The sequence below is a fragment of the Pteropus medius genome, unplaced genomic scaffold (genome assembly GCF_902729225.1).
Source record: "Pteropus medius unplaced genomic scaffold, Ma_sr-lr_union100, whole genome shotgun sequence".
Taxonomy (NCBI): domain Eukaryota; kingdom Metazoa; phylum Chordata; class Mammalia; order Chiroptera; family Pteropodidae; genus Pteropus; species Pteropus medius.
Genome location: NW_024347790.1, coordinates 10,260,825 through 10,286,376, shown reverse-complemented (window position 1 = coordinate 10,286,376; position 25,552 = coordinate 10,260,825). Strand labels below are relative to the sequence as shown.

The 25,552-nt window shown below is 38.6% G+C and overlaps 1 protein-coding gene and 1 long non-coding RNA gene across 3 annotated transcripts in view; one reads left to right on the top strand and one right to left on the bottom strand.

Annotated features, from left to right (window-relative positions):
* The window catches only part of APBB1IP (amyloid beta precursor protein binding family B member 1 interacting protein), a 93,498-nt gene that overhangs the window by 40,452 nt on the left and 27,494 nt on the right, over positions 1–25,552 (bottom strand). The window contains exons 1-5 of one of the 2 annotated variants that reach the window (XM_039877588.1): positions 12,429–12,447; positions 12,073–12,144; positions 11,143–11,230; positions 7,838–8,130; positions 5,298–5,375 (exon numbers count right to left, since the gene is read on the bottom strand). In XM_039877588.1, the coding sequence (XP_039733522.1) occupies positions 5,298–5,375; positions 7,838–8,130; positions 11,143–11,230; positions 12,073–12,144 (531 nt within the window). In that variant the 5' untranslated portion in view covers positions 12,429–12,447. Of the gene's footprint in view, positions 1–5,297; positions 5,376–7,837; positions 8,131–11,142; positions 11,231–12,072; positions 12,145–12,428; positions 12,448–25,552 lie in introns of those variants that run through there. The other variant, XM_039877587.1, reaches the window with a different exon arrangement.
* Positions 17,404–22,185, top strand: LOC120614694 (uncharacterized). Its single transcript, XR_005656049.1, has 2 exons — positions 17,404–17,588; positions 21,710–22,185. It is a non-coding gene; the product is annotated as an uncharacterized LOC120614694 (long non-coding RNA).

Here is a 25,552-nt window from a genome sequence, read left to right as displayed (position 1 = left end):
CACAGAGCAGCCACTAAATTTCAGAAACCGAAGAAGGCCACCAAGATTAAGGTTTCAACATTATTGCTTCAGTGTTGCTATGGCTTCTGCGAATTTGAGTAAGGATATGTCCCACCAACTAACTCCATATGAACTCACTCACGTGCTGAGCACTTGTTTAAGGTGTTAGGAATATAGAAGTGGAGAAGCCATTTCACAAAAATAGAAAAACATACACTAAACAAAGTCTTTGCTCAGGCCTCAGAGACTCTGCACTCTGGTGAGGGAGAAGGAAGACAAACAGAACCAAAGAAGTGCTGACTTCCTGTTTTCCTGACATCTTTCTGTTACTCATTCGGGTTCATTCTGGAGCCCAGAAGCACTTCTTGATTGAAAGCCAAGCCTGCATCTGTATAATAAATTCTTCTCTTTTGCTTGGATGGAGTTGGGTCTCATTTCATGCAACCCAAGAGTTCTAAGACCAGGTAAGACCAAGTTGGTTAGTCCACAATTCTTTGAAGGTCAGGAGTACACAGAGACATGGTGTCACTGAGGGGTCTTACTGAGAGGAAGGTTGTGTCACAGCAGAACACGTTTGCGATTAGTGATGGATCCAGCAAAATGACTGTAGACTGAGAAACAAGCTATTAAGGAGGCCTGCAGGCAATTGACTTTTCACTCTATTTGTACAAATTCTACTGGACAGAGTTCACGGTCAAATTGGTAGTTATCTCATTCCAAATCTGAAGGGTTTAGGGAAAGTGACATTTACTCATCTTCGATAAGGACATAGGATTTCACTGGCTTTTCCCAGACAACGTGTCAAAGCTATTAAACCTCTGATCTGCAAGATAGATCACAATTCTGGTGCAATATAACAGAATTAATTCATGAAGTAAGGCGGCTAGGATTTGGGTTTTCTTCAATGTGTGTGTATTTACAGCACATTTTAACTTACGGTAGTTTGCTATTTATGAGTGCTATAGGTTACACTAGTGCTATACATCTGCTCTTCAAAGGGAACAGTGGAAATGTGTCCATGAGGCCCTAAGTTATTACACACTGATCTTACCTAAATAAGAGGGGATTTGTCTAATTAGAGTCAATCAAGTTAGATCTATCTTTGAACAAAATGGTGGGAGGAGGTGCCGCCTTTCTCCTTCCAGACCATCACTGCCCCACCTCCAGCTTGTGGTGCCCCAAACTATTACACACAGAGCCAGCAGAGAAATCCTAGAAACAACATCGCCAACCAGAACCAACATCATCAAACAGAACCACCTGATACTCTTGCTTAAATTTCTATTTTAACTTGAAAAGAGAAGTGTGTAACAACTAAAAAGAAGTTCTGCCTATCCTGTTTGCCCAGAGTTGGTCCCGGTAACTCACAAATAAATCTTGACATTATTTAAATAGTGATCAGATTGACTGGAGAGAGAGGACATACAAGTGGTAACAGTTCTTCCTCCTCAAAAGTCTGGGTCAGGTTCTGAACAGCTGGGAAACTGCCCCTCCTGTCCCGTTTCCCCCTAATCTGATCTAGAAAACATTCTGTAGTTAACAGAGTGAAGGTTCAGTTCCTGTGGATTGTTATGCAGAGTTGCCGATAGCAACCAACGGTGTGTGTGGGTGGTGATAAAAATCTGGGTGAGCAGCAGGCAAGGACCACAAGTTCAAGCTTAATGTGGTGCTCCTCTACCCAGTCAAAATGTAGAAATGGGGGCAGTAAAAGTGCATTTCCTCCTCCTGGGACCAGTGAAATTCAGCCTTGTCTGAAAAACACTTTTTTCCCCTCGAAAACCAGTAGCCTAGAAACTTCTAGTTGGAGAGTTGTTATTTTTTCATATGTTTGTCTTTCGATGTATTTAAAATGATAGGCCCAAGCATCTGAGTGTCAACGATGCATTCATCTCACCTGAGAAATGAGGCATGGAGGGCTGCATGGGAAAACAGAAATTCCTCAAATAGCGGTCTTTACTATGATTTAGTTTCTGTAGAAGGTACACCCGTTGCTGTCTGCTAAGAACCAGTGCTATGAAGTAGCTACACGTCCTAAGAAACTCTGCCAACGTTAGTACTTAATCTTCCTGATGGAAAAATTGTTTGACCACATTTCATCCTTGCTCAGGAATTCTTGAGAAAATAAAACACGTTGATGCCTTCTTTTGTTTTTATACATAGAGGAAAAAAAACTAGACCACATAATTTGACAACGATGAAAGGGTTTTTGTTTTGTTTTGTTTTTTGGCTGAAATAGCAAACTAAATTTAATCCACATGTGGTTATGAATGTCCACAATTATAAAACTTAGGCAATAAAAAAAAAAACTAGAGAAGGCTGGTGACTTTTTGCAAGAAGAAATCATATTTACGATTCTTCACAGCTTCCATCACATTTGCAAGCTGAAGAGTATCTCCATCAACACATAACACCGCTAAATGAGTCATGTGATTTAGCAAACTAAGTATTTTTTACATTCATGCTATGTGATATAGGATAGAATGATTCAAGAACGAAGAAACTTCCCCATCATGGTAAAGATTTTATAGTTTTTAGGATGTCTTGTTCTTTTGCAAGCTGTTAAATATAAGAATATCCTAGCCTCAAATCATTTACAGTATTTTCTTCTTCTACAATCAAATTTACAAATGAAATGGTTCTCCTTTGTCACAGTGCTTTGAAACTAACGAACACACAAACAAACAAAATTAACAAGTGAATCTGGTTGTGTTTCTACTTCCGAAAGCTTTGTCTCGCCAGATGTGTACATTTATAATCCAAAATGATGTCAACAAACCACAGAGCACTGGAGGGCAAGGCACTTCAGACAGACTTGATTTCTCTCTTTGAAAAGCACATCGTAGATTCTGTGTGACTATATCTCTCAGTAACCCGATTAGTTACTTCACTGATGTATGAATATGTCACAATTATTGTCTTAAAGTTCTGTGCCACACACAGGCTTTTGTTTTAAGAAATACTTTTGGAGCATCCGAAATCATAACAGATATACAAACTGGCTTCATTTTCCTTTCCCACTGATGGGAGCGGCTTTTCTTTGTCACATCTTTGTTGAATGAAGGCAGGTTTTGCTTTGTGTTTACTGCTACAATTCACCTCGACTAAATCATGGCCACGTCGTCTCCTTTTCTGAGATATAGGAGGAAACAGCTGCTCTTCCTTGTTCTCTTAACCTCTAGTCGAAGCAAACAGACTGAATACGCCAGCTGTTCTACCTTTTTATCTAAGAATCAACTTCTCTTTCATTTCCCTTCTGAAAAAATATCCATTGTGGGCCTCATTTTATAAACAACCAGTGGCTTGCTTGGGCACTATCACCCCTTCTTGCTTTATTTTCTTTGAAGCTCTTTTCTCGCCCAACTAGAATTTAACTGCCCACGAGCAGGGACTTCGTCCGACTGGTTCACCTCTTTATCTCCCTAGCATCTGTTCTAAGATGGAGATGCGTCAGTGAGGAAAACACAAAATCCCTGGAGGAATTTCTATAGGTGTGTGGAGGGGATGTAGGCAGTAAATGTGATAAACGTGAAAGGTAGATAGTGTGTTGGAAGGTGATAGGTGCTGAGGAGAAAAAAGGAAGCTGGGAAGGGCAGAGTATTGGGGGTGCATGTATGTCACGTCAGATGGGGAGGGCCTCCCTGGGCAGGTGACTGAAAGGACCTAAAGGAGGGACAGAGAAGACACACTGGAATCTGGGGGAGAGCTTTCCAGGCAGAGGGACCGCAAAGAGCAAAGGTCCCAAGGCGAGGGTGTGCCCACAGCATTTGAGGACCAGGTAGTAGAAGAGGTCGAGTGAGGGAGAGAGCGGTGGAGATGGGCAGCCGGATCGTAGAGGAATTTAGGATTGTGTGAGGATTTGGGCTTTACTGTGTGAGACAGATGCCACTGGAGGCTTCTGAGCCGGGAAGGGACAAGAAGAAGAGAGGATGGAAACTGAAGCACACAAGGCCAGGCTGGCCTCAGAAACGTGACGACGGGAAAGACTGTGGGTTCTGTGTCACAGGTGAAGGCAGGCAGGCAGGTAAGTGTGTTGGGAGCTTGTGGCGCCTTTCCGTTGATATCTTCTACTTTTTCAGGGCACAAGCAGCGACTTCCCTCATTAGATGAGGGAATGTGGATGAGGAGATCGGTATTAGCGGTTTTAAAAGAGAGGACAAGGTAGAAGCAGTTTTCCAGATTAGTGGGAGAGAGATGGGACCGGAGAGGCTCAGGCAGCACAGGAGAGCTGGACTGACCCAGGGCTTCACAGAGTGGGTGCAAGGGGAAGAAGGGCCAGGCAGCCGAGGATGCAAACGGCCACGATTGATCACGGAGTTTGATCACATACAGAGAACAGCAAAGAATGATGGAGAAGAAGTTCGCGTGTGTTCAGAATGAATGGAACCAGAATGCTCCGGAAAGACACACAGATGAACCTTGAAAGTCTGGGTCCAGGGGCAGTCAAGGAATGTTTATTGAATATTAATCAACATGTATTGAACATCTTCATCCAAGGGGCCGTGGACATAAAGTCTAAAGCCCTATATGGAAAGAACGGTTCACCCAACTATCTGTGTCTCAGAGATGGTATACGCTTCAGAAGTTGAAATAAGACAAAACCTGTTTCATCTTTTCCTTATTTACCACTTAACGACTAGTAACACTTAACTATAATCAGGTATATGCTTCCACTAAAGTTAAATGCGAGTGTTTCTGTTATAACACAGTGTATGTGTTTTTGAAAAACCTATGCTCTACGAAAAATGCACAATAAAATTACAGGCTTATTGGGAAAGTAGGTTAAGGGACAATAACTCAAACCTAACTGACTTTGAAACCAGAGCACTAGCTAAATAACATTTGGGACTTTGGAGGATAACTTGGACATCCAGGGCAGGCGGCAGGGCTGAAGCCTGCCTCAGGGGATATCAAAAATGCACAAAAGCAATCACAGAAATGCTGGGATGCAGGCGAAGCCAGTAGAAGCTGAGCTCTGACCCAGTAAAGGTGGGCCCAGAAGGTGGTGCCACCTGCTAATAACTAATTGCTGAGCAGAACCAGAGAGGGCATCTTGGGTGGGAGGGAGCTCTGGATATAGAGACTTGAACTCTTCTACATTTATACTAATATAGGTCCCCTATTTATTAATGACAAATGAGCTAACTGATGTCATAGAAAGAATAACTATATAATTTATCTTTCTTCTGAAAAATTACAACTATTTGGAAAGCAGCACTTGCAATTTTAATGTTTTAATCATTAAGCACACTAAAACGTCATTCATTCAGCTTTGTTGTGCAAAACGATTCATATTTTACCTTCTTGACCTTGGCCTCCTTTAGTTTTTCCAATGCCATCTTAATTTTATCAGCCTTCGCTTGGGCTTCTTCTTCTTCCTGTAAAATGGCAAGATATTCGATACAGTCAATTAAAGAATACCAGCAAGTAAAAAAAAAAAGGATACTACCATGTCATCACTAGTGTCTTAGTTACTTTGCTGTAGCAAAACACGGTGTTATAGGACACCAGATTCCACATGACCGATTTTGAGAATTTAAGTGACTATAACAAAAATCTTCAACCCAGAGATGCAGAAGGCAGTCACCCTTTATATCTTAAGATTAGTAACTTAAAAGATGAAACGATAATGCTAACAGCACTTCACATATTGAGTCTACAAAAATCTCTGTCTCAAAACTGGAGTCTGACATGAGGAATCCATAGGCAGATCTCAACAAATTTGAGCACTTCCTGAAATTCTATGCATTTTTTGGATCAGTAGGCATTTTCTGGGACTCCTACTTATTAGATTCCTAAAGGGGACCATAACTCTCCAAAAATTGAGACCCTCAAACTTGAACTTGTAATCCATCAAGAAACACCAACGAACACACACGAGCAGGCAGAGAAAAGAGTTAAATTTTTTATGAGCCCTACACTTTTTGATTTTCTTATTCTGAGAATAGGATTATCAAGGCTCTCCTACCTATATTTATAAGGATGAGGAAACGAGCTGTTCTGGTTATGTTCTAATTACTTAAAAGTAGACACGCATCTTCATATGCCAGTGGTTCTTAAATTTTTTTTGAGCCACAAAGAAATCATGCCCTCTCTGAAATCTTCACAAATCCTACATTAAGAGCTTCTGCTCATTAGAATGGCTGTTACCAAAAACAAAAACCAAAACCAAAAACCAAAAAACAAAACACGAGATAATTAGTGTTGGCAAGGAAGTGAAGTAAAGGGGACCCTTGTGCACTGTTGGTGGGAATGTAAATTGTTGCAGCCACTATGGAAAACAATATGGAAGTTCCTCGAAAAAATTAAAGCCAGAACTACCAAAAGATCCAGCAATCCGACTGCTGGGTATATATCCAAAGGAAATAACATCGCTATTTTGATGCGATCTGCACCCCCGTATTCATTGTGGCATTAGGCACAACAGCCAAGACATGGAAACAATCTAAGTGTCCACTGATGGATGAATGGATAGAGAAAATGTGGTACATATATATCCAATGGAACATTACTCAGTCACGAGAAAGGAGGAAATCTTGCCATTTGTGACAACAGGGATAAACCCTGAGGGCATTATGTTACGTGAAATAAGTCAGACAGAGAAAGACAAATACTGTATGATCTCACTTATATATAAAATCTAAAAAAGCTAAATTCATAGAAACAGAGAGTAGAATAGTGGTTGCCAGGGCTTGTGGGGTGAGGGAAGTGGGGAGATGTTGGTCGATGGGTACAAACTTTCAGTTATATGGAGAATAAGTTCTGAGGACCTAATGTATAGCAGGGTGACTCTAGCTAGCAATACTGTATCATATGCATGAAAGTTGCTAAAAGAGTGGATCTTTGATGTTTTCACCAAATGCACATTAAAAAGGATAATTATGTGAGGTGATGGGGTTGTTAACCAGCCTTATCGCGATAATCATTTCACAATATATGTGTATCAAATCATCATGCTGTACACTTTAAACTTACACAATATTATATGGCAATTATAGCTCAGTCAGGCCGGAAAATAAAGACCCTCTTCTCTATATGGGTCACCAATTTTCAAATAACCTTTTGAAAATAAATACACAATAGAGCAATGAGTACGATTTAATATTTGATTTATATTTAATACCTGTTCATTCAACAGGCATTGTGGGAACTTCCAGGGTTGCTAAGGGCATGTTTGTGGATAATGACCATCATCATACAGTACAACAAACGTGGAGGCCACAGGAAATGAAGCTAGGTTCTTATTCTAAAATATTTTAAAGTGGCTTACTCTAAGAAAAATCTGAAAGTTCTCTTTTTCCTTTTATGAGATACATCCTGTAAGTTAACATCCCAAATAATGACCTGCCCTGCAACACCCCGGTCCAACTATGATGTTACGAGTGATATATTTTTGCCTTATTGAACAAGGCTGCCAAATTCAGCAAAATTCCACTTAGTTCAACTCAGAAATATGTAAGGAATGCCTTCTACTCTTCATGTACTGGGCTAGGACCACGGACACAGACATGTATAAATCAGTTCCACAGTTCATATTGAGTTGATAAAACATTACCCTCCTAAAGCTGAGTATTATCAGGGTGTGCTGCATACAAATATAGATTTTAGCTAAGCAATAATATTTCCCCGATATGGCCCTAATATATTCTTTATATACACTTATGCATCTTGTTTTTGGAGGACTCTGCCTTTGCAATGAACATACTCAGTATCCTTGGTTTTTAATATCTCAGAGCTTTGGGAGTCCACACTTATGAATGTAACTCTCACTCTGAAGAAAGTCAAAGATGATGAGCAACAGAGGTCAAGGGTCCTGCCATCTCTGGCCCCACCCACTTACCTGAGAGAGAGGTTCAGGAGGTGGCGGTGGCAGAGGAAGGTCTAACACAGGATCAGCTGGTGGAGGTGGTAAATCATCCTCATACGGGCTAATATTAGTTTCAGCAGCATTTGCTCCATAACCAAGAGAGGCTGCACCACTGAAATCTGATCCTTCCAGAGGTGCTGGAAGATGTTGATCCTGAGAAGACTTTTTCTGTGCCTGGATTGTCCTCTGCTCAGCCTCACTTATGTCGGCTACCAGATCTGCCATGAGCGCATCTAAATCTTGGTCTTCCAGGGCATTTAAGGATTCTGATAGGGAAAATCACATTAACGATCAAAACAGATTTGTAACAGGAAAAAATGAAAGAAGGTTATTTTTAAGAGTCGTATTTGAATATTGGTTGCCAGGAACTGGGAATGGGGGGCGGGGCAGTAAGATAAAGGAGTAATTGGGAGAGATTGGTAAAAGGGTACAAACTTTCAGTTGTAAAATGAATAAATTCTGAGGCTCTAATGTATAATTGGTGACTACAGTTGATAACGCTCTATTGTACAATTGAAATTTTCTAAAGAAGTAGAACTTAAATGTTCTCACACACACACAAAAAGATACAAATGTGAGATGACAGATGTGTTAATGAACTCATGTTGTACACTTCAAATATATTACAATTTGATTTGTCAAATATACCTCAATAGAGCTGAAAAAAAAAAAATTCATCCTCCCCAAAAAAAGAAAAGGAGAAAAATGTGTTCCTTACATTGAGGGACCTCACAGAATAGCTGTAAAGTTAAATCCAAGATTAGCTGCCTAAATAGGGAATTCTTGAATATTTTGGTGGAAGATCTTAGCGTTTTAGAAAAGTAGGGGAGGGGAGATATTGGAAACGAATAGAAAATTCTTTCCTGGCCTTTGGAGGGCAGAGTCTGCTGATAAATACATTTGGAAGAAAGTAGGTGCCAACTAACTGGGCTTAATATGCTTTGAGATTTGGGGGTGAGGATAGAGCTTCTGTAGGCAGACCACCCAACTATAGGAACTCTCACACACACACACACAAAAGGAATGGAAAATAGGAGGAAATAAAGCACTAAGAGAATTGAGGAGTAAAAAATAATTTTTGTGTGTGTGATTAAAGAGTAAAGACTTCATAAGACAGTGAGCTGCAAGTTAACTTTTAAAAGAAAGGATGGACACAAATTTTCAGAGTGAGGAGAGTAAAGGGGGGATAGTTCTCATTAGAGTTTACTTCATGTGTGAGAGGACGTGGAAATGAGGCGTGTGGTCTTGAAAGCTGATTAGGCTGCATGGTGTAGGAGTGGTGTTGGTGAGAGTGTTTTGATGATCAAGCAGACAGTGGATGGCAAATTAATGAACAAAGGGTGGGCAGATTGGAAGGGAAGAGAATTCTGGCTACTATGTGTAGGATGAACTGGAATTAGAAAATGGGAGGGTGGAAATGAAGCCTATTCAGTCATAAAGAAGCATAAAGCTTTGTGAAATAATTTATTGCCAAACATGATCATAATAAAAAACCATGTCACATATTATATTACTGATAACAATTCTAGAGCACAGTGCTAGGATTAAAGTTTAGATCTCCTAACTGTGTAAAAAGGGTTTATTTTCTTCTAAGCCATTTTTACATATAACTTCTTTATAAAATTAAGTTAATTTAAAATGTTTTCAGAGAAAATATATGTAGAACGAAGGAAGCATATTCATTGTTTCCTAATGTTATCAATTACATTGTGACTATTGATATATAAGCAAATGATTTTAATCCTTTATAAACATTTTAGGGATAAAATTCCCATAATAATATTTACATTAACAATTCCCAAAGCAAATTATAATGCTAAATTTATCAATATAGAATCGATTAGTAAGGAATTAGGGAACAAAATAGAAATGAATTCTGTTCTGAAGTTTGTCACTAACTCTATGAATGATTTTGAGTGTAATTCATTGTAATTGTATTTAAGCGAGGGTGGTAAAAAAATCTATTCCCAATCTAATTCGTAACAAATTTAATTTTGGTACACATCAGTACTTTTCTATGGTTTCGTTCTGTGCCTGAATTGTGCCATCTGTGCACTTCTTGTCTCCTTAATGACAAGTTTCTTGGTACTGTACTTTAGCATCACTATGTTTATATATTGTTGGGTTTCTTTGTTCCTATCATCTTCAGTACTCTCGATATCAGGCACTGAGTAAGTGCTTCGAAAGCATTAGTTGAAGTGACTATAATCGAACTGAAGTAAAGATTAAATTTAAATTTTAATTGAATCGATTTCAGCTGTTATGAACATGATGAGGCAAATCTGCCTCGTTCAGATGTGCAAGGATATGGTATCTATTAATGTCATAAGTTTACGGAAGTGTATTGCTCTTTTGAAACTTCGTGAATGTTCCCATCATTCAATGTTATGATGGAAATGATGGAACAGAATAATAAATTTACATAGCACATAGAAAAGAGAATGGGTAAAAGAGAAAATTGGAAGCCTTATAATTTGTCAAGATACAGGCATTGGCATTTAGATGTTTATCAAAAAATTACCGCAAATGACAGAAACAAAGAAACCCAGTGAGTGACGGAAATAAAACTTGGGACTCTGGATTTCTGTCATTGGGTTTCTCTATTATTTTGCCTTTCATTCTGTTGGCAAGCACTGCCAGTCTTTGGAAAATCTTTTTCAAGAGTTACAATGAATTCTCATTAATTTGGAAGCGATGACTTCGAGATTCATTGTAATCTTAATAGCACATAGCTAAAGATTGTCTCTGCACTAAATAAGAAGAGAGATTTTTGGTAATAAAATAACATGATGATCTCCGGAAGAAGAATACTATCGAATAGAACAAATATATCATATTACATATTAATTATATATAAACGAAAATATATTATATTAGGAAGCATTTGGTCATATGTTAGCAATCATTATGAAATGGACCGTTGACCATTATCCTTGAAGAAACATTTCCTATTAATATTTTCTTATACTACTATTTCTTATTATTCTAAGGGCTTAGAAATAAGACACTCTCTTTATTTCTTAAAAAAAAAATAGATTGTTTCGAGACTTTACACAAATGCAAGATAGTATTCCCTTTCATTATAGGCACGGCTGTCTCCTTGGCCTCTCAATTTGGTCCACACACACAAAAATGCAATCTGAGATCCAGTACTATAAAAATTGCACTTATCATCATGTCCAGGTTTCTGATATTTTGTTTTGAAATTGTAGTTCCATACAGGTGTTGGTTATCGTTATGATTTCAAATTACTTAAGGAAAGAAATGATCGTTCTTACCATTTAAATCCTTAAAACCCACACTGAAGTTAAATTCAGCTCTGGGAGGCTTGGGGTCCTGGGGAGGGAGAGTGTCGACTCCTAAACTCTGTGGAGACAGAGCCCCGCCCCAAACGTTAATCGTGATACATACATTTTTGCAGCACATTTAATCATTAAGTCAAAAGTCGTTTATTGCTTATACATTTTCACTCTTAATATGTTCTTTAAAAACAATATTCCTTCCCACTTGAAAATATTTTTGTGATTTTTCTTCCCCTACGGATTACAACTTAAGATACATCTTGAAACAAAACAGGTGAATTGATGAGAATGGGATAATTTTCATAAACAGAAAAAATTTCATGGGCTCCAGTCAGCCTGACAGTGAGTGACTTCTGAGTTAACTTGGTCTTGGTGGCAGTGGCTTTTTCTTAGACCTGGAGCCTATGGCTGAGTGGCTTACACACTACTTTGAGGGGTCTATGTTCTTACAGTGTCATCAAGAGGCCACAGAAACTCCCATTTAGTCCTTTAAAATGTAGCATTTCCTCAAAAATTGGTGGAGAATCTTTACTAAAGATTACGTAACTTTTTTTAGCTCATCTTTATGTAAAGGTGACTACAGGGGAAATTGTTCAGTGGCGATGGTTGTGGGAGGGAATTACTTAGGGAAAATTTCTCTATTGGCTAAAATTTGACAATGATGAGCATGAGAATTGGCATAACAGGATGCATGTGTGACCAATTTATTCAATTAACTGAACTTGAAAGAGTATAATCAGAAAGAAAGTTTTATTTTTTCCCCCACCACTGTCACACATCAGGAATATACAATATTGCCAATCTCTAAGTTTTTTTTTTTTAAAGAGAGCTCTTCTCATTATATTAAAATCAAATTCTGTAACCCCAGTTTTTTTCCTAATTTGAAACTTGAAAAGAGGAATTTACCTGGGTCAAAAGATCCATCTCTCCCAGCAAATTGCTGAACATTTGGTCTATGTCATCATTTGACTCCCCCATCTGAAAAAGAAAGAAACCCAGATATAAACAGCCTAATAAAAGCCTGACCCCTGAATAACTGTCCCATGTCTTTTATTCTCCAAGAGCCCTATCCATGGGTAAGTCGAAAAGAGAAGACTACGGAGAGGAAGGCTCATTTCAGCCTGAAATTCCATGCTTGGCCTCTCTCCAATATGCTCGGTTCTAGATCGAACCAAACCCTGGAGACTGCCTCAGAGTGACAATCGGACTAAACTAGTCTCTTTGAGGTAACTGGGCAAAGTGGACATTGCTCAGGAACTCACCTCACCACAGGACACCCTTATTAGAAAGGAGAAAGCCTCGTGCCACAGGCGATTGTGTCAGAGAAATGTAGAACTTCACCTCCACTTAAAACCTTAGAAATGATATGTCAGGAGTGAGCAAGCATCTTTACCGAATGACGCCCTGCTTTACAAAGATTTCTCTGAAATAGCAGCTTTTGGTACATTCGTTTGGAATGTAGCATTCGGGCGATAAACACTTAGAACTAAAATGGCCACACAATCAAGTGATAAGAGATGGGAAAAAACACTGTATTTTACATCACACCATTTCTTTGACTCAGGTAAGCAAAGCAATTGTCCAAGAGAGGAAAAGCGTTTCCATACATTGGGGCGGAAAGACCCTGCGAGATATAGAACTAGCTGCATTCTTCCTGAAATTTTTGGCAAGGCTGGATTAGGAAATTAGGAGACATCATTACTAGCTCTCCTGCAGCGGCTATTTAGTAGTGTGTTATTTGTCAAAGGGAATCAACTAGTTCATCTGTAAGATGAAGAGTTAGCTGCAGATAATGTCTAAGGCTCCCAAATGTTCTAAAACATTAGAAGATTAATGCTAATTATAGTTCAAGCGAAGAAGTCAGGTGAGAGTAGAGGATCAGCATGCATTATTTAAGCCAAACAATACTTTTGAGTGTGTATGTGTGTGTTTGTGTTTGAATCATTTTATATGGAAACTTTTAAACACATACAAAAGTAGAATACTATCACAATTTTCATGTACTCAACATCCAGCTTGAACAATTATCAACTCATGACTGATCTTTTAAATTTAAATATCATATCTGTATCTTCCTCCAATAACTATTTTAGAGCAAATATATTTTTCCATAAACATTTCAGTATATAGCTCTAAAAGATTTTTTTTTTTTTTTACTATAACCATACTACTATCATCTCTGTGATGATTGTTTGTTTTCCAGAACACTCTATCTGGCTTCTAATGGTTGAGGTATCTTGCAGGAGTATGGGTGGCTACAAAACTAGATTGGCCAGGAAGGGGACTTCAGTTAAAATGAGAGAGATCTCTGATAAAATGGGACAGCACGTTCCTAAGGAACAGACACACCTGAGTGAATCAGGTGTGCATATACACGGGACAGGGAGGCATGCGTTTGAATCCAAGGAAGCCATTCGGTAAATGCTCAGGGTCAGACCACACAAATTAGGCAGGAGAGCATTCAGGTATGGAAGTGACAGGTAAGGCAGACACTGCAGGTATGGGTCTATATGTGCGGGTCTAAGAGGTCCAGGGGGACTAAACACAGCATCAGTGAAGAAACATGGAAGATGTTCATCCTATATTACATGGATTGTCAGGCTTAGTGTTCCTCTCAGTCAGAAGGAAAGAGAGCTGTGGGTGGGCCCTGCCTCTGTTTGGGCAGGGGAGTCAAAGCTGGGAGCAATTCGCATGTGGTTTTAACCCCTCCCAGTTGCTTACAAAGTATCTGAAACACACAAAATGGAGGAAAGAAAGTATTTGCGCCAAAAAGTACCTATAGTTTTACAAACTGTCCCCTCAAAAAATCCAGTGTTCAAAATTTTATAATGGATGATTCATTCATTATTTTAATAACAGGAAATAAACAGCAAAAAAAAACAAATCCCCAGAACTGCCCATGTGACTTTATTTTTACTAGAATATTATATAATACAATCATGTGCCAAAATGAAGGAATCTTTCAGATGAATTATTATTAACAGGAAAAGTTAAGACATGAGAGTTAACATATTTCTAATCTCTCATAAGAGAAAAGTAGTCCATTCAAAGTGGAAAAAATAGATTCATGTGCTGACCTCAGAACTGCCAGCCAGGGTTACAATGAACTCATAGGAACCAAATCATTAAATTTGGAAAAGTGCTATAATGATGAAGAATAAGGTCTCGAAAGGAAACATGGCAACCACAAGTCAGAAAAAACCATTGAGCCCAAAGACCTTAGTTTTTCAGCCCATGCACACCACTGATGTACAAGGGGTTAAGGACGTGCCACAGTGAATCACACACCTACGATGGAAATAACTCACAACGGCAAGTCCTCATGACCTCTGCTGGAACCCTCCCTAGGGTCACCTGGTAAAAATCTTTCCCCCTGCCCTTTCAGTCCTTTCCCCGAGAGTCTGTTGATATGTTATTTAAAAGGAGCCAACATCAAAATTGTGCTGTAAATCTAAAGTCTTAAGTAGATCTGCTACCGAATGAACCACGGTTTCAGAAAGTTGCATCTTTGCTCAAAAAAAAAAAGAGACATTTATTTGTGTTAAGGGCTATTACTAACATAAATTTGTATTAATCTGTAAATTCAATCATTTTACATACTTATTCCCTCCACTCCATAAGAAAACTTTATATTTGGAATGGCTAGAACAAAAGAGTCACACGGGTATGTGTATGTGTGAGAAAATAGAGTTTTGTCCATTTGTGCGTGTGGTATTTTCCAGAGGTCATAATCAGGATTAAAGAGAGAGGGAGGGAGGGCGGAAGGGAGGGGGAAAGAGAGAGAGAGAGAACACCCACTCTGGGAGCTCAGTGTTATTTGGGTTGACAGCCTGAGAGAGCAGGGCGGAGCAGCCTTAGTGAAGCAACTGATTGCAAAACAAGCCATATGCACATCATTTTGGGTGGAATTAACCTCATTTGCGAGTATGTCATTTCTGAGTTCCTTTTGTGTCCTGGGAAGAATAACAAACTATTGAGTGAAAGAAAACTTTGTCAGATAGATCTTTTTGGGGGTGGGGGGGTGGGGTGGTTGAGGCTGCAGATCGAGGCTGATATCCTGCCTTAGATTCCCTAAATGATAAGGAAATTTTTACCAATACTAGATATTTCCCCAAGGCTCAAATTTCTAAGCCTTAGTCTTCACCCTCAAATAGTTTCTCTTTTCCACATATATAAATTTTATATGTAGACTTCACATATACATATTTTAAAAACCTATCCATACCAAAAAATGGTAACTATGTGAGGTGATGGATGTGTCATCTAAACTTATTGTGGTCATTTTCGCAATATATGCGTATATCACATCATTACGTTGTTCGCCTCAAATGTATACAGTGTTATATGTCACTTTTATCTCAAGAAAGCTAGAAGAAAATGTCTTCTAAATACATGTGTTGAACAGGACATATATATGTATCTATGGCAAAGTTAACTTCACGTATTTAATTCAGTTTGGATCCAGGTTTCACTGCCACGAGGCTTAGCAATTCCAGCCATGATTTTGAACTGGATCAGAGAAGACCTCATTTCTCTGTCAGAATAACCTGCCTAACTTTGGGTGGTAAACACACAATAGAATATACAGATGTCAAATGATAATGTAAACCTGAAAATTATATAACTGTATTAACCAATGTTACCCCAATAAACTTAATTAAAAAAAAATTCCAATGTTACAGCATGAACAGGGATGATTAGTCACCTTCAAAGCCATCCTTCTGTTTAAACATAAGATTGACCCCAACTTTATTTCAAAATACCAACTTCTCTGGCAGACAAAACCTGATTTGATTATAAGTAAATAAATCACTCATAAATCTCACACAGAGCAGTATTTTACACAATTTACAGGATCCAGAGCCAGGGGAGGAAGAACTTCTCATTCTCAACCCTCAAAAAAAAAAAAAAAAAAAAAAAAAAGAATAACCTGCCTAAAAACAGCCCATTCAATACCCCACAGGCATTTCCGTCAACATACCCTCTCTGGTGTGTTCTTCTACGTGCCCTAACTTGGCTAATGGTTATTATTCACTTATTAGTCCAATTTGGAAACCTCGGCATAATCCTTGGCTCCTGTTTTTCTATCCATTGGTCCAAACTCCTGCTGGTTTTTCCTGTGGAGTGCTCTCCTGTCCATTCTCACTGTCGAGCTATAGCTGAGACCTTCGTCAGCACACCCAGCTCCCTAGACCTGTCCCTCGTCAGTCCTCACCACCATCACTGGGAATTTGAATTACAAATTTGAACGTTGTCGCCCTCTTGCTTAAAAACCTTCCATGGCTGATCAAGAAGGAATGGAGAGAGTTCGGGTGTTAGTTAGCATGTCTTTCATAATTTACCCCACCTTACTTTTCAGGGTTCAACTCTTGTCATTCAGGGCCACTGACATTGTCTAAACAGGCTTTAAAAAACTCTCTCTGTCTTTGTATATGCTATTCCCTTTGAACTATACCCTCCTCTGTCCACTTCTCCCTCATAAAATCCTATTTATCATTTAAAATCCAGCTCTCGTGTTGTCATGGAAATGGGCAGGAAAGGTTATTAAATATCCAGATTTGTATGCCCTTCTGGATAATCTGCACTTTTCATTGTTTTTAACTATTTTACAACTCTGCAAGCTATAGGAAACTGATACGAATGTAAATTATTCTTGTCTACAGAAATGCAAATAAATTTTTGTCCAGAGAAGAAACGATTATCGCCCTTGTGTATATTACCAAATTTTGTATCTATTTATAATTCATCCTAGCCTTCGTGACTGTCGATATGTGTGTTTTTTGAATTTTTCTTTGAACTGATCGTAACAGCTTACTGTTCCCTCATTAATTAATTAGTTAAATAAAATCTTTGACAAAGAAAAAAAAATCCATCTCTCATATCAGCACTTCAATGGTGTCTTCATATCCAGTAGTGAGACTTGCTGCCCATTGCACCTTGTAACCGTATCAGTAAATCCTGGCTCCCAAAACTTTGATAACGTATTGGACCTCCCTGGGTTTGTTTCCTTGTCTGTAACATGAAGAGAATAATACATAATTCATAGGATTGTTATGACCTTTCAACGGAATAGAATACGGTCCTTGGCATAAACACTCAATAATAGCACATACTGAATCATGTTCTTTTTGTTACCGTGTTAGAACCTCTTTCCAGACTGTGAGCTGTTATTAACTAACGATCAGATCTTATTCACCCTTGTGTTAAAAAATGCTTTGTTGAAAGCTCAGAGAGATTAAGTCACCTCCCAGACTAATGAGAAGGAGGAAGGAGCCAGGCAGAGCGCAAGCCTCAGGCTGCATATAAAGCTATCCTTCTACCTCCTACACCCTAGACATGTGGACCCTGCTCAGTGGACCCTACTCAGATGTGACATTCCAGGTCTGGGCAGGCCTTAGAGGTCTCTGAATTCTATGTCTCCTGTAAGTATTAAACAGAAAGTCTGTTTCTAAGCTGTTGTTGCTGCTCTAGGTTTGTAGAAACTCAAGACAGCACTAGTTTTCTTTTTTTAAAGCGCTTTCCAGGTGATTAAATGCTGATATTGATACAGATACATTTTGTTGGTAAACACAAAGGTTTCATTGGGGCTCACATATATTTAGGTTTGAATCAGTTTTCAAATCCAAATTTTTTTGAGCAAAATTTCATAGTTACTATGTGACTTGACTGACGTTATCCATGGCTTTCTTTCTTATCTAATTTAATCTAAAGTCAGTTAATATTTCAAATAGTATGTTAATTAATCATTATTTAATAAATTAAAGCAAGTTATGTCTTCTACCTTATTTCTTTATTCACAGTATATCTCTAATTAATTTCACTCCATAAACAGATTAATACCTCAATTTAGAACAAAATTACAATGGCTTAATTATATAGTAACGTATCAGGTTATCTGTATCACTTTAATATATAATTTATAATATATTTACGTATTCTGCTATATACTTAGAATTATACGCCTCTGTCTTGCATTGGGTTTCAAAATAGAGAATAAATGATACATGCATGTCTGTACTTGCCAATGTCACATTTTGGTTTTTCATGTCTTTATATTTAAATTTGCTAATTTGTAAGAACAAAAATGAACACACATACACACACGAACATGTTCAAATACTTCTCTCTTATATATGTTATACTTTCTTGCTGTGAACTGAATTTTGAGCATGACGGTATTAGATTAAGAGGCTATTTGATGCATTCATTTAAAATGAAAAGATTCATAAAAATACACAAGTTTATATATTAAATAAAACAAGTAAAAATAAACTTACTTATAAGGATTTTTCATAATACAGAAAACAATTAAAAAGACTACATTTCATATAGCTTTTTAAGAGGTGCACCTAACAACTTCTGCATCAAATCAAAAGGTTAGGATTTTTCTCTAGTGATGATCAATTCTTGGATTTACAGAAATGATATATTTAGTGGCAGCCAGCATCAATACAATGAAGAACCTCATGTTATTATAATTTTTATAAGGAGCTTATTTGGCAGAAGTCTGCTTTCTTGTAGCGCCGAATTTGGATACTATGAACTCCTGGATCGTCTAATTTGAATGGTTGCCAAGCTTATCTTTTCAGCTGTGCTCTTAGTTATGAATAATCTTTACTTGGATGGTGATACTCATACCAAGAAGAGAATTAAAATTTTAGAGCTGTAGGAATTAAGGGAAAAAATAGAATACTTATTAGTAAAAAAAAAAAAATTAAAGGAAGCAGCAAGATATATTAAAATGATCGATTAGCCAAATAGTTTTAGACAAGTTAGAATTGGTCTTCAAAATTCCACCAGAACAGTTGCTACTAATCTACTAAGAAGAAAACTCCCCTCTCTGTTTCTTCTGAGCCTGGCCGTGGGTCAAGAGAGAGGGCATTCCCTATTCCCTCTACCTGCCCGGTAATGAAAATAATAGCTAATAACTATTGGGTGTTCTCACTGTGTGCCAGGCCTTGTCCTTGTGCTTTACATGTATCTACTGATTAAATCCATCCTCATAACCACCTTAGACAGGACACTTTTATTTTCCCCGTTTTGCAGATGAGAAAACTAAAGCACCCAGAGATTAAGTAACTTGCCTGAAGTCATACAATTTAAGTTAGTCAACAAATATCTATTGATCCCAGACACTGGGGAGGCCTAAACAAACCTCAAGATTTTCCTCTGTGGATTTTCCACAACCGTGTTTCTCTTCATCAATGTGCCAAGGATTAACTATCTAGACTTTATCTGCATACTGTATGTCTTTCCATTTTAAAGATGATTAAATAAAAATGTTGGCGTCCTTGCATTGAGACTATTTTTTTAACCCTATATCCTAGCATGTATTTCTTAGTGCAGGTGAACAGTGTTTTCAATCTATAACTAGATCGACAGAACTAAAATAGAACAAGAAGGAGAAAAAAAGGTTGAAAAATCTGAGGTTCTGTCAGTATCAATTTGCTTTGGTATTTTAATTATTTTTAAATTAAAAGAAATATCTGGTCATGTCTATTTTTTCAAGGAAAAAAAATCAGCCCACATATTATAAGTACAAAACCACACATCACAGATACAAAAGGAGAGAAAATTTTTAAAAATTTGTTCATGATAGGGATCACACTTAGTGTGATATACGCTGTGCAGAATCCAGTCCACAAATGCTAGTTAAAGCTATGAAGCAGCTAGAGCACAATATGATTGGGAAATAACTGAAAGTATTGGAATTCATCTGATTCCTTCAGTATATTTTTTTTTTTCAAAATGCAGTGAAGGTTCCTATCAAGAGGAAGTGGTTCACGGAACAACATAGCACATGGTTAAATGTTCTTGCGATGTTTGGGGGAGGGAGGAAGCTAAAGCTTCTGTGTAACATAAAACAGGAAACAGAAGCATCTCTGAAATTACACATAATATCAAATAATACTCAACAAAGAACTAAGATGAAGAAATCTCTTGGGCCAGCTTAACCAGCTTTGTACAGTACAGCCGAGATCAGTGAAAATTTGAAGAAATAGACTAACAAACAGTTATCAGGTTAAGAGGATAATTACTATGGTCAAGTGAACAGGAATGGCCAAGACAACAGGATTCATTGGTAAGCAATATTGTGATGGCAAAAGTTAGAAGGAAAAACATTTTTAAATGAAAAAGTAATCATGCAATGACATGATTTATTTCAAGAGTTTAAAAACCACTAAGCGGGGCGGGAGAGTAGCTTTGAAAAGCCTAAGTCTTAGAAATTGTATGCAATAACAGAACTACACACACACACACACACACACACACACACACACACACACACAACATGAGATCGGCTACCATATTTTTTAAAGTATGATTTGATTGTTAAAATTACTTATTTTCAAATTGGCGTTGCTTTCGAGTGAATGCAGGGTGGAGTGAGGCAGAGTAATGCACTCTGCTAAGTCAAGCTCCAGGGTAGGTAAAAAGTGAGATGACCCAAAAATATGCAATAGGACTCAGAAGTACAATGGCAAGTGACACCGAGAAACTAAGGTCAACTGATCTGTCCAAATGGCTTTTCCGTGTCTCTGGGAGACGAACTTCATTTGGATGTGCTACATGGGCTGAAAAGAGACAAGATTTTCTTACGTTCTCTTTTTATTCTGTTTTCAGCATCTATGTAAGGAATGGGGAACCGCTTTTGTATTTAGAATCTACTGTGACATCAAACCAAAGTGACAAGATAATTCAGGATTTTTTTTTTGCAGAGATGTAAATAGAAAATATATTATTCACTCATTTGTAAATAAAAACTACGGACATTAGTTTTCATACGCAAAACTCCTGTGAATAGTTATCTGTATTCACTGTTTCCTACTCGTCTTGTTTTTCTCTTGACTTTACCCTGCTGTGGCTGAATGTTTGTGTCCCCCGCAAATTCATTCATTGAAACCCTAATCTCCAATGTGATAGTATTTGCAGATTGAGCCTCTGGGAGCTAGCCTTCATGTTGAGATTTAGTGTTCTTATAAGAGACATTAGAGAGCTAGTCTCTCTGTCTCTGTCTCTGTCTCTGTCTCTCTCTCTCTCTCTCCTCTCTCTCTCTCTCTCTCTCTCTCTCTCTCATGTGAAGATACAAGAAGACAGCCTCTGCAAACCAGGATCCGCCTGCACCTTGATCTTGGACTTCGCAGAATCCAGAACCACAAGAAATAAATGTTGTTTAAGCCACTTAGTTTACGGTATTTCGGTAATAGCAGCACAACCCAAACTGACTAAGACAGACCCCAGTGGACTCTTGTTCTCACCATGTCACCAAACTGTCAAGATTACCAATGACCTTCATGCTGCTAATCCAATGATCTATTCTTAGCATCTTAAACATCATTTAACACCATTCATTGGTCACTCTCTGTTGGAAATACTTTCTTCCCTTGGCTTCCACGAATGCTTTATTTCCTGCTTTTCCTTTTAACAGAGGCCAACTGACCTTGAAGTTCAGGGGTCCTCACCCGCAGGCCTCCTTAAGACCGCATTGCTCTTCTGGCAACCCAGCAGCAGCATGAACTACTTACTGTTCTCCTCTTGGCAGGTCACCCTGGTAGGAGTCCCAACGCTTCAAGTGTGACTGTGGGCTGCCAGTCCTACCTCCACTTCACCTGGACCCCAGCAAGAGCTGGATCCATGATACATCTCACAAACTATGGACCCCATCTTTTATTCCAAGAAGATCTGAAGAAGACACTGTTCTGCTCTGCTGCTTGTATGGGGTCACCCTGACCCAGGCTTAATTCTGGCCAACTTACACAGCCCCCAGGACCAGCCTAGCAGTTGGGAGATGGCGAGAACTGATGGCTGGGTGGTCCTGGATGAGCTGGGCCACTGGGAGCCACAGGGTGCCATGTCATATATAGTGAGAGCAAAAGCTTAAGTTTTCTGAGGACTCGTCCCTGGGCAAGCAAGAAGCATCGCCAGAGTAAGAAACCACAGGAAGTCACAGATGAGGTCTTACCATATAGAATTGTAAGCTTTTCTGAACTATCGATAATAAAATTAATTTTAGGCAACCCTGCCACTATACTGGAGTGATTCCATCTCAAAGGACACCCAGAGCTACATCTGGTATCTGCCAGTTTTTCCAACTGACCTGTACCCTACCCAGTACCCGCCTTCCCATAATTCATGACATCAAAACACTGGCTTTTCCCCTTTTTCCTTGAGACTCAGAAGAGCCAAAGCAACAGCTTTTACTTTTTTTTCTCTGTCCCCTACCAAGGGTTGAAGGAAGGGATCCATCCGTTTTGTTCAGAGGCACCAACTCCCTCCCCTAAATCAGGTTGAGAAGGAACCAGCCAGCTCTTACCTCCTCCTGGTTGTTTTTCTTTCCCATCCCAGTTTATTTTTTGTTTTCCCTCTACACCGACCTCTGAAGCCATTTTATGAACTGTCGTGCCACCTGAGCCTCCAGTAAAGAAAAAAAAGGCAAAAAAAAAAAAAAAAAGGTCTGCCAGAGGAAAGACTAAATGATTTATTTATTTTTTCATAGAAAATTGTATTTCAAATTCATCCTCAAGTGCAGAAGTGATCAAAGAATAGGTAGCCAAAAATGTAGGAGAAAATGTATCAGGCAGTTAAGTAGTAATAATAAGTGTTACTTTTTGGATTTTGTGATGTTTGTAGTATGTGTTTTAAAGAATTAGTACTTTGTTATGATTTCCTTTCTCACTCTAATATCTACTTTTGTTCTTAATTTTTAATTCATAATTTTGTAGTTTTTCAAAAGAGAGTCTCCCCAAATTGTATAAGAGTTAGACCCCAGGGATCCTGAATCTGTCCCTGCCTACCTCACCGGCTCTCTTTTTAGCCTCCTCCAAGGGTTCCTCACCTCCCTGATCTAGTTTTCCTCCTGGCCACTATTTACACTGACTTCTTAGATGATTTCGGGCTTTAAATCGTATACATGCTGCCAACTCTCAAAGTGTGTCTCTAACCCACACTTCTCTCTTATTTCACATATCTGACCGCTAGTTAACACTGCCCCACCCCTGCCTCTTGGATTTTCTCTCCTTTAACCCTCAGCGCACACTGGCCTCCTAGCTGTTTCTTGAACACTGTCAACATGCATTTTACACGTTTTTCTTTCTTTTTGGAACACCAGTTCCCCACTTCCCTGAATGGCATGCTCTCTCACTGCCTTCAGGTCTTTGCTTACATGTTCCCTCATTACTGAGGCCTTCCCGCGCCTATTTCAGAATCAGCTCTTTCTCACGACCCTGGTTTTCCCTGTTTATATTCTCTCCTCACTTACCAGCTAGAATGTCAGCCCTGTGAGGGCAGAGGTCTGACCGTTTTGTTAATTGCTGGATTCCTAGCAAGCAGAGTAATGTGGATACATTATAGACACTGGGTGAATATTTGTTAAATGAATGGATGAATAAAAAATGCAACATATTCATCGACGCTTCACAGGGGCAGAGGACATCTTTGTGTTCCTAGTGCCAGGTATGATACCTGCCTTGGTCATGGAAGACATTCAAAAGTACTTGTGAATAGATGCCTGAAGGGAGAACAGTGGAGCTAAAATGAAGCCAGGGGATAGATAAATAAGGAAACGGTTCCACAACTGCCATGGTGGGTGGCAAGAATAAACAAAGGATGTTGACACAATGGGTAAAAAATGGTTGGGAAATGATATTCACTCAAAGTAACACCCCACTCTGCTAAATCAAGCTCCAGGGTAGGTGAGAGGTGAGATGGCTGAATATGACCCTGAAATGCTCAAGACAACTCAGTAAGTGACAAAGAAAAACATATTACTTAACATTTTCAAAAAGAATGCTTTAAATGGAAAAATCTGATGAGTACCTTTTAACCAAATGTCCCACTGATGGGACATTCTGACACGACGAGCCCCTGATGTGATGAACTGAGGACCTGGCATCACCCTTACAACACCACTGCCAAGATGTGTAACCTGAGTCTAGTCAAGAGAAATCAAACAGGCAAATCCAAATTCAGGGACGTTCAGCAAAACAAAGTAACTCATCTGGACTCTTCCAATAAAATATGATATTTTGAGGATAATTTGGAAAATTTGAATATAGACTATATATTGGAAAATGTATTAAATACATTAAATTTCCCGAGTCTGATAATTGTATTGTGATTGTGTAAGAGAGTGTCTTTGTTCTAAAGAGATAGTGAAAAAATAAAGCAAATGTGATAAAATGCAAATAATTAGTAAATCTGGGTAAAGGCCATAGGAGTGCCCATTGAGTGCCAATGAGTGCACTATTCTGACTTTTTTCGTTGTTGAAGTTTTGAGACTTTTCAAAATAAAAAGTCGAGGAAAGAAAAGAACCAATCTTTTAAGTCAGACAGAGCTGAGTTTTAAAAAGCAAAGCAAAACAAAAAAGAAAGAGGAAGAGGGGGAGAATGAAAAGTAGAAGCAGGCAAAAACAATGTAAAAAAAAAAAATCTATCCTGTGGACTGATGATGTTATCTCATCTAATTCTCATAACAACCACATAAGGTCTGTATCTGGCCATGGCCTTGAGTCTCACCCCTCGTCTAGGTGGAAAAGGAGAGACAAACATATGCCCGGGTCTAGACGTCTTGCTTAACAAGTTGAAGTGGAAATTATCTGGTAATCACAAGATTTTGATTGTTGATTTTAAAGAAATTAGTCTTCTCCATCTCTTCCTCCAAAGTCCAAATTTCAAGTGGAAAAGGATGAAGGGGTGTTGGCTAAAACACTTTGGCTTCGATTTTTCATTTTGCTTTGGCAGTGAAGACTAGTGTGTTCTGGTGCAGGGAAGATTTCCCAGTGTGATTGCTAAAATTCTTAACTATCCAAGCCTGGGGATATTAGTATCAGACGGCTTTTTGACTTCCAGGAGTGCAGAGGGGGATATTTGCTAAAGATTCTGAAGAATTAAGAATCAAGATCTTGTCCATCACTGGAGCAATGAGAATCAGGGATGTCTACTGAGGCTTGGGAATCAACGCTAGGCAGAGCATATATTCCAGGCTTTTGCTTAGAAAGCAGTATATAGCCATCCAGGAGCTGAATCTACCACAATAAATAGCCACCGAAGGGCTGAATCTACTACAATACTACTCTAGGACTGATGGTCTGTTTTGTGAGTTGTTTCTAAATGCCAAATAAATCTACGGGTTGTTACAGGACATCAACAATGATGAAATCAACAGGAAAAACAAAGGCAACATATTTCCTAAATTTGAAAATGAAGTTCTACATTTTAATGCTTCTGAAATCATGATTCATTCAGAAGAATATGAAATTAGGCTACAACCACCAGGAATCAGCTATGATGCAGTTGTATGTAAAAACTGGCTAGAACAGAAAAGGTGTCTATTCATGTGTCATTTCAGTCGAGTTATCTGCAATGGTAGTAGAATACACAGTTCAAC